At 36.4% G+C, this 14051-nt stretch overlaps 3 protein-coding genes and 1 long non-coding RNA gene across 5 annotated transcripts; 2 read left to right on the plus strand and 2 right to left on the minus strand.

Moving 5' to 3' along the window:
- Positions 1-3607: 3607 nt before the first annotated feature.
- Positions 3608-4759, minus strand: LOC108826525 (pumilio homolog 18). Its single transcript, XM_018599901.2, has one exon. The coding sequence runs from the start codon at positions 4688-4690 to the stop codon at positions 3692-3694; it is 999 nt and encodes a 332-aa protein (XP_018455403.2). The 5' UTR covers positions 4691-4759; the 3' UTR covers positions 3608-3691.
- Positions 4760-5146: 387 nt separating this feature from the next.
- LOC108823572 (two-component response regulator-like APRR3) lies at positions 5147-8233 on the plus strand. Of its 2 annotated transcripts, none has more exons than XM_018596808.2 (11): positions 5147-5414; positions 5704-6146; positions 6217-6378; positions 6460-6593; positions 6673-6843; positions 6930-6999; positions 7077-7329; positions 7440-7470; positions 7560-7745; positions 7838-7905; positions 7989-8233. In XM_018596808.2, the coding sequence occupies exons 2-11, from the start codon at positions 5786-5788 to the stop codon at positions 8038-8040; spliced, it is 1488 nt and encodes a 495-aa protein (XP_018452310.1). In that variant the 5' UTR covers positions 5147-5414; positions 5704-5785; the 3' UTR covers positions 8041-8233. The 2 variants fall into 2 exon arrangements, with proteins under 2 accessions (XP_018452310.1, XP_056851363.1); XM_056995383.1 differs by having other exon boundaries at positions 7992-8233.
- Positions 8234-9047: 814 nt separating this feature from the next.
- LOC108826302 (laccase-17) lies at positions 9048-11469 on the minus strand. Its single transcript, XM_018599687.2, has 5 exons — positions 11203-11469; positions 10960-11111; positions 10634-10878; positions 9448-10542; positions 9048-9362 (listed from the first exon to the last, which is right to left on the minus strand). The coding sequence occupies exons 1-5, from the start codon at positions 11290-11292 to the stop codon at positions 9232-9234; spliced, it is 1713 nt and encodes a 570-aa protein (XP_018455189.1). The 5' UTR covers positions 11293-11469; the 3' UTR covers positions 9048-9231.
- LOC130499764 (uncharacterized) lies at positions 11107-12287 on the plus strand. The gene is made up of 2 exons (XR_008938627.1): positions 11107-11353; positions 11955-12287. It is a non-coding gene; the product is annotated as an uncharacterized LOC130499764 (long non-coding RNA).
- Positions 12288-14051: the final 1764 nt, after the last annotated feature.

Below are 14051 nucleotides of genomic sequence, written 5' to 3' on the forward strand. Positions count from 1 at the left end.
TACAAGCTTCTTACTGTTTCAATTAATAATGTTCTCAGGACATGTTCGCATGGTGCCGTGTTGATATAAATCATTTTTTTTCATTTGTGGAAAACAATAGATATCTTTGTCAAAAAGAAAAACAACAGATATCAGAAATTTAAACATTTAAATAAAAGTTAATATCAAAGTGTCCTTTGTTTAGTATTATAAAATCATATGTTATAATATCCTTTTCATGTTGCTGTCATTTTCGTAAGAAATATTATCATTCGTACCTTAACATTCTAATATGTTAATAATATAAAGTAGAGGTGGACACGGAGCGGATATCTGAAATTTTAAGGATATATGTGATCCGATCCGTTTCGTATCGATTTTTTGATTTGATTTATAATCTTCTGGATATTCGATGTTACGGATATCCGAAAAATTAGTATATTTTACTGGATACCGATTCAATCCATCGATCTGACAGAAAAAGGATCATTTTAAAAATATATTAAAAGAACATGAACATTTTTAATATAAAAATAATAATATTGCATTACAAGTTATTTTTAAAATACACATTCTTAAAAAAATTATGACTAAATAATTAATGTAGTGGATAAAATAGCTAAAAACCTATATAAAAATATAAAATTATATATACATATATATGCATATGTAAATTACGGATCAGATCAAATATCTATTTTTAATGAATACTTGTGGTATACTATTTATTTGACATATATTGAATTTTAATATTTATTCAGATTCATAAAATTACTGATATCTCTTGAATTTTTTTGGGTCGAATAACGGATCAAATCAAATTTTACATTATTTTGGTCACCCTGATAAGGTAGAAAGTTGAAAGACGTGGACGCCGTCCTACCCGTTAAAGGAAAGTGTTCTTCAGTTTTTCTTTTTTTTTGGCAAGCTCTCCATACCTAATATAAATCATAGATAATGTTATCATTTTTCCACAAAGTCCAAAACCACATGGTTACTATATTGAGGTTGAGCAATTATTTGGAATATTAAATATTGCTTTTGGTACGATGTGACACGGGAAGAACAAGTTGGCCATTTGTTGGTTCGCTTATTAATTGAGCTGTACCCTTTCAGTTCACACAAAATGAATCAAAATGCAATATGTATACATATATTATATATATGAGGAATTGGCACTTATATTTTCTTCAATATAAACATATATGTAATATATATTTATACAGAATAGAGAAATTTGAAGATGTTTAGAAATCTTCACAAGAGTCCATGATTTTGATCTATCCAAATCGAGAAAGGGATATCAAGCATGGATCGAGAGACCATGAGCAAACGTTTCTCAAAGATCATCCATTGCGCAGAACTCTGATATAACTGGATCTAACAAATAGAACGGAGGAAGAGAAGATGGTTGCATTAGAATCTTTAGTTTTGATGATTGTGGCCTAGCTAGAGATATCATAAACCATCCATAATCTATCCCTTTACGCTTGTCCATCGGACACCAATTAATGCACGGACATTCCTCCCTTGGCGATGAATATGCTTCGTGGTGAGGATGTATCCTAGACATAGCTAAATGAAATATTGATTTTAATATCCAAAAATGTTTTAATTAATATATATATATATATATATATGTATGTATATGTATATGAACATAAATCTATATATTATTTAAAACTATATTTATTAAAATTCTTAATAAATTGTTTTTCTATTCTAAATTTTCAAGATCGGCTCTCGTGCTAATGTAGGAAGTTAAGAACCAGACGTCCGAAGATGTTATGATGTTACTGCATGTGAGATCTGATCAAGGCCGTTTCAAACAACTTCAAGGCCCCAAGCAAAAAATATTAAAACTGTGTATCATTTATTTGATTTACTAAAGACGGATAACAAACTTGTATATGGAAACAAAAGTGGTGGTTCATAAAGTCAAACAACAAAATGTCATATGCTAAATCAGAAAATATACATGATAATTTCACCAAGGAAAGAAAAAAAATTGAGTGGGGCCTAAGCTACCACTTCTCTTGCTTCCGCCATAAGCCAGCCCTGGATCTGATGAAGATAATTTGTCTGGAGTGTATAAAATGGATGTGGAAAAGTGGGAGTTAAGTGTCTTAAGCTTCTTGCAGATGCTCGCTAATTCCTTCCTTGTTTTTGCACTACTAAAAGCATGATTATCGGGCGTATCTTAGCCCATTTCTTAACCTATTTGAACCGAAAAGAAAATGAAAAATAGAGAATAAGTTTAGAGACGGGCTATCTCACTTCTTAATTAAGAGACAAAATTTGACGTATCTTGTAAACACGTGTCAACCAGTCCATCTTCTTCCCTCTCTTTCCTTCCAATTCTCTCCATGATTCCAAAGCCTCCATTGGGCTTTTCTGATCCAGAGCCTTATCTCTTTCTCAATCGCCATCTTCGATAACGAGAGGGACATTGGGGTTTTCGATTGCAGCCAAAAACCCTAGCAGTTACGCTTTTTCTTTTCACTCAAACCGACATCCCTTGATTCCGTGTAAAAATCTCTTCCCCCGAAACTGTGTATTTGAGCTTGGTGGTCTTGGTAGTGATAAGCAGACGATGTGTTCTCTGAAACTAACAAGTGACGTATTTGGCTACAGATGATGCCTTCCTGGTTTCTCTGCATGTGGTGGAAGTTTCATGGAGAGGAGGAAGAAGATGAATACTGAAACCCTGTTTACTAAGAACCAACAAACGTATCTACCAATAATCTACCTTTTTACTCAAGTATCTTAACTTTGTCTCTTAATCTATATATATTAATAAACTATCCTAAGTCATTCTTGGTAGTGTAAAGGGAACCTTAGGTAGAAACCGCCGAAGTGTCTAAGAAAAAACAGAAATAACCATTCTTGGTAGTGCAAGGGCAATCTTATCGGTAGAAAACGCTGAAGTTTCTAAGAAAAAAAAATATTCTGATTAAAAATATATTTCAGTTTTCTGTAGTACTGAAACCAATTAAAACTTGAAACCTGTAAAACTAAGTATCTGAAACTCTCTCTTGTTATCTCTTATACTTTTTAATTTTTTTTATAGTGATACATACTCTTTTTAGATACTATTCTTAGATTTGCTCTAAGTTTTTAATAAAGATTGATATCTTTATTTAAGCTACCTTAAGGTCATTTTATACTATCTTGATACTTTTTTCAAACTGGTGGATCAATTATGATAACTACAGTAAATTAAGTTGGTTAAAACTTAAAACAGTGCATTGCCCATAAGAATGTTATTGGCTCAGATTAGGTCAATGATTATGGGAATGCTGCTGCTGCTACTACTACTTCTGATGGTTATAGTTAGCTTTGTTAAAAAATTAATTAGACATGATGAAACTTTTGTTTAGGTTTGTTTAATAATGAAATTTCATATTTTAAAGAAAACTGTCGATGAACATTTAATGTTATTTAAATTGCAACTCTTCTTCAACGGGCCTTTAATTATAACAAAAGACATCAGTAATTGAGAATGAACCTTATACATTATAATCTGAACAATTTGACCACTGCAGCTAGTTTGAAACAATGACACAAATGAACATTAGTGTTTTTAAATAGCTTTTCTCCAAGAAGCCTTTCTTACAAGATATAACAATTACCATTCAAAATTTGAACCGTTTGAGCACTGTGTAACTTGTTTGAGACAGACATACACAACTATTATGGCAAGCTAGGTAACTTAAACAGCAGACTCCAAGATGTTTGCAATGTTGTTTCCGTGAGACCTAACCAAAAGGTGGCGAAAAGGCATCAGCTTCTGCACCAGACTCCTAAACAGATCGACACTCTTCATCACCTTCGTGAGTCTCAATGCCTTGACCACCACGAAACTCCCAAACTCATTCCTAGCCAGCCTCATCAACCTGTCTCCATCGCATTCCAAAAGCTCCACAACCACCACAGCCATTGCCTCCTCATTATCTAGAAGCTTCTCTACGATGTAGCTTCCGTACTTCTTAAACGACAGATCAACGCAGTGGCCACGGAGACTAACACAAACGTTATGCGTGCAACGCGAGTCATATAGTGTAAGCACGTGTTGGACCACGAAGTTCCCCGAAGGATCGTTGCTTAGGCAGACAGCGTTGCGTGCGACTAAATCCAGTAGAAGATTTCTGTAGAAAGGATCATCCGCGTCGGTTATGACCTCGTTGAGCGCGATGCAGCCGTATTGATTACGCGCGATGTCGAGCGCGTGGTGGAGAAGGTGCTCGTACATTACATACTTCTTCTTCTGGTCGAAAACAAGCATAGCTCGTATCGCCACGTAGGATGCGTACTTATCGGTCATGATATGAAAGAACCGGCGCAAAATAGCGGCGCAGAAGAAGGCGTCCACGTCATCTGATATTCCGAGGAGCTTCTGGACGCGTCTCGACCCGTAAATGTTTCTGACGACCTCCATGAAGTAATCGGAGTCTGACGTAAGCAAGGACGCCATCAACTGAAGCTCTTTTCGGTCAGACTTGGAGATAATATCTTTAAACTGGGACAAGCCTTCGCCGCTAGTCATAACATTGAACAGAGAGTTAGAGCGAGTGTCTGCTACGGCATAGGAGGGGCGTGGGGTGAAACCAGGAGGAGGAATGTAACCGGAGATTCCTTTAGAGAAAGGGATATGTTGTAAAGCATTAGACATGGTCGACATGGAAAAGGGACCATTATCGGTAGTTGCCATTGTACTGAAAATATAATCTGTGTTATTTTGACTTGTGTTAGAGATGGTTTCGAATGATTATCGAATCCATGGGGGGAGTCATCTATTTATACTACTCACATCACCTGCTTCTTCAGAAAAAAAGGAAAGTTATAAAAAAGGAAATTATCTGTAGTTTCCTTTTTTCCTCGCTTTTCGTAACCATAAAATTGGAAAGTCTAGAAAAACGGAACAAACGGCGTCGTTCTATCAACGTTAGGTTTAAGCGCACTTTGCAAACGATCCACCGTGAAAGATTCGGTTTAGTTGCAAACCGAGATTTAGCTCTACATCAGGCTCCCAGCTTTTGATCTTGTCCACGTCACCACATCGCACATCGGGTCCCATATTACACGTAAGCTAGATATGTCACGTCAGCACCACTCCAAAATTGTTTAAAAAATATCTTCTCGCTTTACCCAACTTGCGCTCAGAGTCTCTCAAGTCTCAATCTTTTGATCTTCTCTCTCTTCCAGTATTCTAATAATAGTAGCAACTTGATTCTGTATCGTTTTGGTAAAAAAGGAATTGTATTTAGATATACAAACCAAAATATATTTGTATCATTAAAATGCAAAGCAAACCAGATTAAAACACTGTGAACACAAAGTATGCTCTTTCTCGTGATATTTTGATTACTGAAGTCAGACATGGTCAGAGATTCTGGTGGTGTTCTTCATCTATGGATAAGCTTTAAGTTACAAAGGTTTGATCTTTTTTGTTCTGTGTTGTAGCTTTTACAAACAATCTAGTGATGTTTTTAGTTTCATTTGGGCTTGTAGTTTGATTTTTCTATCTGGGTTCTGAGGAAGTTGGAGATCCAAGATCTGAAATAAGAGAGATAGTTCAATGTTTCTGAGAAAAAAAAAAGATTTGAACTTTTGTTGGTAGCTTCTGATTATTTGAGAGTACCAACAAGTTATTGTGTTACTATTCCATATTGGGTTTTGAATGTTTACTTCTTTTTTTATGTTTTTGTTTTCTTATTGGTGAAGGGATTAAAATAAGGGCTTTGGCTAAAGACGAAATGTGCAAGTGTTATGTCAGAGTAGAGGGGAAGTTTCTGCAGAATCTTAGATGTTATTTGATGCTTCTTCTTTTCTATCTTGTTCACGGAGGCTGGTCTTGACCCACTTTCAACGAGACAAGTTCCAACTATTACAACAACAAATGTGTTTCAATAAGAACGATATGATGGCAAACGAAGTGGGAACCGAGAGACAAGCGTTTGGTTCATCTGAAGAAGAAGATGATGAATCTCGAGCTGGAAATGCGAACAATTTGTTACAGATCACTCAACAACAACAACAACCGCTAGCTCCTGTTGTTGATTGGGAGAGGTATCTCCCAGTTAGATCGCTTAAGGTTCTTCTTGTGGAGAATGATGACTCAACTCGCCATATTGTTACCGCCCTCTTGAAGAACTGCAGCTATGAAGGTATTGGAATCATCCTTTTTTTTTATCCTTAAATCATGTTGTTGTAAATTTGGAAACTTTTTTTTGTCAGTTACTGCTGTTCCGGATGTCCTTGAAGCCTGGACAGTCCTAGAAGACGAGAACAGTTGCATCGACCTTGTCTTAACGGAGGTTGTTATGCCTGTGAACTCCGGAACCGGTCTGTTGTCGAAGATTATGAGCCATAAGACACTTAAGAACATCCCTGTCATAAGTACACTACTTAAATCTCTATCATGTATTGGCCTGATCTAGTTTCAGTGTGTGTGTGATGATCATTTCCACGTTTTTGCAGTGATGTCATCTCATGATTCCATGGTTCTGGTGTTCAAGTGTTTGTCGAGTGGTGCTGTTGATTTCCTCGTGAAACCTATTAGAAAGAACGAGCTGAAGAATCTTTGGCAGCATGTCTGGAGAAGATGCCACAGCGTAAGAGTTCCTCTTTTTTAATTACAAACAAGAGTTACTTACTCAGTGTTTTTCCTTATGAGTTTCTTGTTGTTTCTAGTCTAGCGGCAGCGGGAGTGAGAGTGGGATACATGACAAGAAGTCAGTGAAAACTGAAAGCACTGAAGGGTCAGAAGACGATGATGCCATCATGAGTGATGAAGAAGATCAAGGGAATGATAATGGATTGAGTCACGGAGATGGTGGGAGCGATAACGGGAGTGGAACTCAGGTAATATGTTTCTAATGGAGTTAGATTATAACTAACAATATCTGAGGGAATCTCTGTGATTTGGTCTTTTGCATTAATGAAACTAGAGCTCTTGGACCAAAAGAGCCAGTGATGTTAACAAACTGAAAGAGGTTGAAGATGAGCATGGACAAATAGGTAAGGGGCAAACTCTTTAGTGCAACCATTCACAAGATTCTCTCTGGTCTACTCGACTTTAGATGATGTTGCAATAGGCAGGGGATCGCAGGGAAGACAGTGTATGATGAGTAAAGAAGCTGAAGAAGAAGCAAGAAATCTAGAGAGGGATGCAAAGTATTCTGTTCAAGCTTTGGAGAGAAACAGTGATGACCTGCTGAATCGCTCTTCTGGTAACTCACAAGTAGAAACCAAAGCACCATCACTCGAGCTAACTCTGACAAAACCAAGAGAGACTGGAGATCAGAAAGTCAATGTTCTGAAGCAGTCAAATCACTCTGCATTCTCAAAGTAAGTTCTTGACCTCAACCCCCCCCGCAAGAAATGTCCACAACCTGTGAGTTTATTTGATTCGGAACTGTTTTTTTTTCTTTTTTTCTTTTTTCTTGTGTGACACGCAGATACAATAACGGTGCTACTTCTGCTAACAAGGTATGGTATATTTATTGTCTAGGTTTCTTAGTGTTGTTTTTTGAAGTCTATGCGCAGTTTCATAAGTGGTTGTTCTTTGCTGAGAGCAGGCTCCAGAAGAAAATGTGGGAAGTTGTTCTCCTCAAGACAGTTCCGTTGCCAAAATAATTGGTTCCAGTTCAAGCAGTGACAATCCTTCGAATCAGCAGTCTAGTGGAAGCGACCGAGCCGCACAAAGAGAGGCTGCTTTGATGAAGTTTCGTCTTAAACGTAAAGACCGATGTTTTGAGAAGAAGGTATCTATCTATCTATCTCTCGAAAAGCTTAAGCTCTCATCCCGTGGGAGGCAAGAAAGGTATCACATGTCTTTTGTGTGTTTTTGGTTTAGGTAAGGTACCATAGCAGGAAGAAACTAGCTGAGCAACGGCCTCGCGTCAAAGGTCAATTCATTCGCAAGTAAGAAGATTCCTCCTCCCCCTCTTCCTCAAAAGTCTCTTATATAGTAGTGTGTACTCACAAGAAGTCGTTTTTGCCTTTAGAAGGGATGATTCTAAATCAGGGAATGAGTGTCCGAGTAGTGACGACAGTTGAAAGAAAATTGGTGTAGAAGAGAGAGATTCACTTCGAAAGAAGGTACAACAAAGTGTCTCTTTGGTGGTGGCCTTTTGGATTCTATGATTTATGTTTTTAAATTTATCTTTTTGCCATCTTGTTTAATAATAAGAGTCTGTTATACTCTATAAAGATTATTTCCACGATAACAATAAATTAAAGGGCATTCTTTCATAAATTACACAAGAACTATTGTAGCGCTATTTTAGAATAGTTTCTTATTGCCGTCAGAATTTATGTGTATTAGTAAGTCTTTTGAAATCGGATTTCTTGTACCACACGCACTCTGTTTCATTAGGGTTAACTTCTTATGCTACACATTCCTGCAAATATAATCGTATTCTCAGCTTCCTGATTTCTTGTTCCACAACCACTCTGTTTCTCATAGTTACTTCGTTTAGAATCACAATGATCGTAAACTTTTACCGTATATATTCCTGAAAGTTATCGGCTAAAGTTGATCTTGTTTTGGAAACAAGCCTGGATCTTGTTCGTTAATGCCACAATTGATTTAGGGTTCTTGATTATCTTTGTTTCTTGAACCTCAAGTAACTTCATCTGCATGTGAATCCTTATCCGTTATCTCCACCTCGACTTAATCACTTTACGTTTCGATGGCAAGAGATATTGGACAGAACACATCAATTACAAATAGTAAAAATATTAAAAATTAAAACCAAAAACATCACAAAAGTATTACTTTGGGTGTAAAATTTGGTGTCATTGTTGGAGATGACAAAAAACAAATTATGATACCAAAACACTAAATTTGGTGTCATTGTTGGAGATGCTCCTCTAGTATACTAAAGTACTAGTTGAAAGGAAAACATAACAAAAGTAATACTAATAAATCAACTATCATTGATGTTCTTAGTGTTTTCATTATCTTCAATCGCTTTTCTCCTACAAAGAAAACACCAGTGTGTTATCTTCAACAGTTAGTTGTTAGAGAGATTGTGTTAATAACTACAGAAGGTAAGCCCAAATTTTGCAAATTAAATTTTGTATATATATTAACTTAGCATGGTATTACATGAAATTGATCTACACTTGCAGAAAACAGAGTGTTGCAACTGTAAATCATTGACCTCATGTCAAACTGATAAAAAATGCTTGAAGCTTGGAAGAAAGAAGAGACAGGAAACAAAAAAAAAAGACTTGAATTATCAATCAGCATTTGGGCAAGTCAGCAGGAGGAGGAAGAAGTTTCTGATCAGGCTTATCTCCATCCAGAACAAGCCAAGCCATCCTCAGACCCCAACTGGTATGTACTTCCAAGTGACAGTGCATGAACCACACTCCTGTCCAAAACATTTTTATGTAGATTTAGTTATAATTTTTCATATGAAACCAGACTTTAACGTTAAAAATGTATTTAATTCTTACCTGGATTGTCTGCTAGGAACCGAATAGCAACCCATCCACCAGACGGCACACCGACTGTGTTCCTCTCTATCGGGTCAACAAGGTTGAAGCTCTTAGGATCCTTGTTCTGATCAAAGTTCCCAAACCCTTGCCCGACGACAAAGAAGTTGAACCCGTGAAGGTGAAGTGGATGGCTCTCTGCACCGAGAATGCTAGTGTCCTGCATCACCAGCTCCACGCTGGTGTTATAACGCAGCACCATCAAGTTCGTCCCGGTGCTGACCATCGTGTTGTTAGGTGGAGTCCCCGTGTAGTTAAACGGGACGATGGGGTTCCACGGGAAGTTTGATGAGTACACTCCCCGAGACTGCCCGGAATAGTGAGACTGAAGGAGAGCTTTCGTCGGCATCGTGAAGGAGATGTTGCTGATCGAAGCAGCGAACATGGTTGTGTTAGTAGGACCCTGGCATGTCTGGTTGTTCTTGTGATTGCACGGAGTCGTTCCCAATCCTACCGTGAAGAAGAACTTCCTATCTACCTTCAGAGGCACGTTCGCCGGGAACGTCTTGCTGTTCAGGCTGCGCAGCTTGTTGCTGAACTTGGTAGCGAAGTTTGTATCGTTTAGAGCAGGAAGGACCGGTGTGAAGAGCTGAAGATTCTTGATAGACGCATGTTTAGGTTGTTCGTATTCTAAGATGCCTGCGACTGTAGAGTTATCAAAAGTTCCTTGACCTGTGACGTATGGTCTAGCAGTCATGAAGAAAGAGGCGTTCGGGTAACTTGGTTTGGTCTTCAGCAGGAGGTTAGTGGTCTGGCCAGGAGCGATTAAGATGGTATCCGTCTCAAACGGCTTGACGTATATCGCGTCAGCTTCAACGACTGTAACCGTGTGGTTTGCGATGCTGAAAAAGAGCTCGTCGTTTAGTGCAGCGTTGATTAGTCTTAGAAGGTATGTTTTCCCTGGCTTCACTCTCAATCTGAACGTATCTTTAGCCGAGCAGTTGTATAACGGACCAGGAAGCCCGTTGATGGTGTAAGCATCAGAGACATTAGGACCACCTCCTGTCTGTGTTGCTTGGCGAATGATTGCCTCAGGGTCTGCGTTGAACCACTCCCCTGAAAATTTTTGAACCATAAAAAAAAAGTCAGTAACAATCATAAAAAATCTCAGTCTATTTTATATTAGTCATCATCATCCTTCACTCACCAAAGATCATGGGAACTTCTTTGTGAGGTTTGGGGAAAGGGTAAGGAACACCGCGTTTGGGAAGAATGATAATAGGACCATAGACTGTTGCCCTTAGCCATGAAATGTGAGCATGGTAAAACAGAGTGCCTCTTTGGCCAACAATGGTGTAGTTGTAGACATAGCTTTGGCCTGTCTGAATAGGACATTGGGTTATGTAAGCTGGTCCATCAGCCCAACCAGACCGTAATTGCCTGATCCCATGCCTGAGATTAAAGCCAAGTGTTAGTAATCAAACAACATTGCTCTTAATAGTGCTAAAAATGTTTAAAAATTATTATTATTACCAGTGGATGGAGATATTGTTTGGCACATGGTTAACAACTTTGATCAGAAGCTGGTCACCTTCTCTAGCAATAATCTTAGGCCCTGGAAACTGCCCGTTAACAGAAACTAGGCTCTTCGTGTGGCAAAGACGTGTCACGTTATGCATTTTGATCTGTCAAAAACAAACAAAACATCCCATAATCAATCTCAACCCCTCATATGCAATCTCAACATTTACTCATAATATACTAATTTTCACGTACGTCCAGTGTATAATGCCTTGTAATCCCAAATGCAGGATCAGGAAGAAGAAGAACACAAGAGAGAACAGAAAAAAGAAGCCAAACCGCCATTTCTTTTATATCCTTAGGATATTTAAGCGAGCTTGGACCTTGAGGCGTTGATTAAAAGCTGGTACGGTTACTGAATGCTCTGACTCTGCTGTTCTATTTCTGTTTTGTTTTTTCTGTAGATTGTGTATTCATTGTTTCAACATTTAGTGTATATATAGAAAGGGAAGTTAGGTGTTTGCTTGAGCAGGAGATATTGAAGAAAGATATTTGGTAGTAGTTTATGTAGAAACAAAAAGATAATTGGTAGAGAAGTTTGTGTAATCAGAGACTCTTGATATCGACTAGTAGTTAGAACATATTTATGAACAGCTTGTGAATTGAGTGGTGTCAAAGATAAGTCAAACTCTTTGACCCTCTTTATTCCCTCAAAAAATATAGTTTCCCTTTCAAGATTATGGCGTAGATTCTAAATATGAGATGCAAAGTTGCCAGTCTTAGTTTCTTAGATATGATAGTTCCTCTTCTTCCTCTTTTGCTTTGAGTATTTTAAACTTCAGATTTTTGACACGGGAAAGTAAGTTAACATCAACTCTTGGGAACTTTTAGAAGGGTGACTTCTGTGGTTAGCAGTTATGTTTTCACTAAATGGATTTCATCATTTCATAAGCATTTAAGTGATACGTACTTCATCTGTTTATTAATAATTTGATTTTATTTTGCAGGTGGGAACTTTTTAAGAAGACTAACCGATGTTGGAGTTAGTCAAAACATTCGTACGCTAAAATTGCTTGGAGAATAAGCAAAGATAGGGAGATTGTAGCTATCAGGGAAGGTCACGACGAGGGTTAGATATCAAATCCATGAAGGCTATTGTCAACATGTCGTTGTTTACAAAAACATTGAGAAATCTCAAACTAAGGTTCGCAATTTTATTTCCCAAGCAAGTGACCTAACTTCTTTTTAAGTTCGTATCCTCAAAGGCATGCCACTTATACATGGTTCGCTATACACAAATGATATTAATATTTTTAAGGAATTTTATCCAATAATAATAATGCATATAAGGATATGTTCGCTTGTTATTTACTTATTTGTATTTCATATTTATTTCTTATAGTTTTGATAAAATTAAAAGTTAATCTACAATCAAATTATGATGTAGACAAGTCTGCTAACAAGTAGGTATCAGATTATCCCCTAGCTATCCGAAGTCGGCAATTAAAAAATTGTATAGGTTTTTCTTTAATAATGTTGATTCTAGAAAGGGAAGAAAACAAAAAGAAATGTGGAAATTGAGTTAATGGTTGAAAGAAAAACTATCTGACACAATGATTAAAAACGAGTTCACGTCATTAGTATGTATTTAAACCATTTGTATGTCTTTAACAATATTTCAGTTGGAAACTCACAATCAATAGTAGTAAGTAGTAACCATAGTTTATAGATATAGATTTTATTTAACTAGGCATGTTTCTGTTCCATAGCACGAGAGGTATATTTTAATATACAGGGTTATTCCAAAAGTTATTTGTCTCCACATTATTTGAAAACGAGTTCATATATTTCCTTAAGGATTTCAGTTGAAGTCCTAAAACATATATGCCATTTTAGGTATTCAGACGTCAAACCAATGTCAACCATCCCTGGTCTAGATACTTATACTTACCTTAAACTCATCATCTCAATGTCTACATTAAGTTCAAACCTGAACTAATTAACCTAATCAAGCAGTAGTAAATATTGGTGTAGAGAAAGGTGTAAACTGTTCTGAGTTTAGTTTATACTCTAAATTAAGTTGCTATTTTCTGACTTAACAAAATAGATTGATGTCTTAAATTAATCTCGTTGGAAGATCTAAAACCGGAAAGTTTTTTTTTCAAACTGTTCTGAACTAATTAACCTAAGGGTTAATAGTTGTTTTTTTCTCTTTGAGCAAATAGTAGTTGTTATTATCCTCATGAAGTTTATTGAACTTTGGCTCATCCGTTACCGGAAAAGAAAATCTAATTTTTTGGGAAGTTGTTGAAAGTAGGAATGCTTTGTTATGCTCTCTTTTTTAGAACATAACTTGATTTCATTAGACTACTTTTTGGATACAATGAGAAGGATTTAACCATCTTTTTTTACTAACGGATTTAAACCATCTTCTTTAATATTTATCACAAATATTAAATATTTTGGAGAATTGACCATTATGATAAGTAATATTTTCATTGAAAAGAATTAACTTTTAATTTAGAAACACTATGTGAACAGTGCAAATAAATTAATATAAAGAGCTGGTGATCCTAACAAGATGAATTACTTGACCTTTACTCAGACATATGCTAAAACTATTTTTTTATAACTATAGTATGATCCCAAAAGTTTTCTAGGCATAAAGACTAATAACCACGAATCCGTAAAATCCGCGTTTTCTTATCATTTAAAGCGTTCCGGATAGCCAAAGAAAATCAAACTCATGGCGATACTCACAACTGTAAACTATTTACTAATAGGTCAAAACAACTTGGTTGATATGCTAAAACTATTACATTGACACTATCTATATTAATATCAGTTAATATTTTTCACGAAATAAATCAGCATTAGAAAAATAAAAATAAACAGCATTTAAAAGTGTAACACATGATTGGTATTAAAAATAAATCAGCATTTAAAAACTAAATCAGCATAAAAAAATCAGCATTTAAAAGTGTAACCTTATATATATTTTTTTTTTGTAAACTATAACCTTATATATATGCGGGTAAGATATACACATGATTGGTATGTGAAACGAGTTTGATTAGATTGAACAAAGTATTTGTACGGCTTTA

This window comes from Raphanus sativus, chromosome 9, assembly GCF_000801105.2.
Source record: "Raphanus sativus cultivar WK10039 chromosome 9, ASM80110v3, whole genome shotgun sequence".
In the NCBI taxonomy this organism is placed as follows: Eukaryota; Viridiplantae; Streptophyta; class Magnoliopsida; order Brassicales; family Brassicaceae; genus Raphanus; species Raphanus sativus.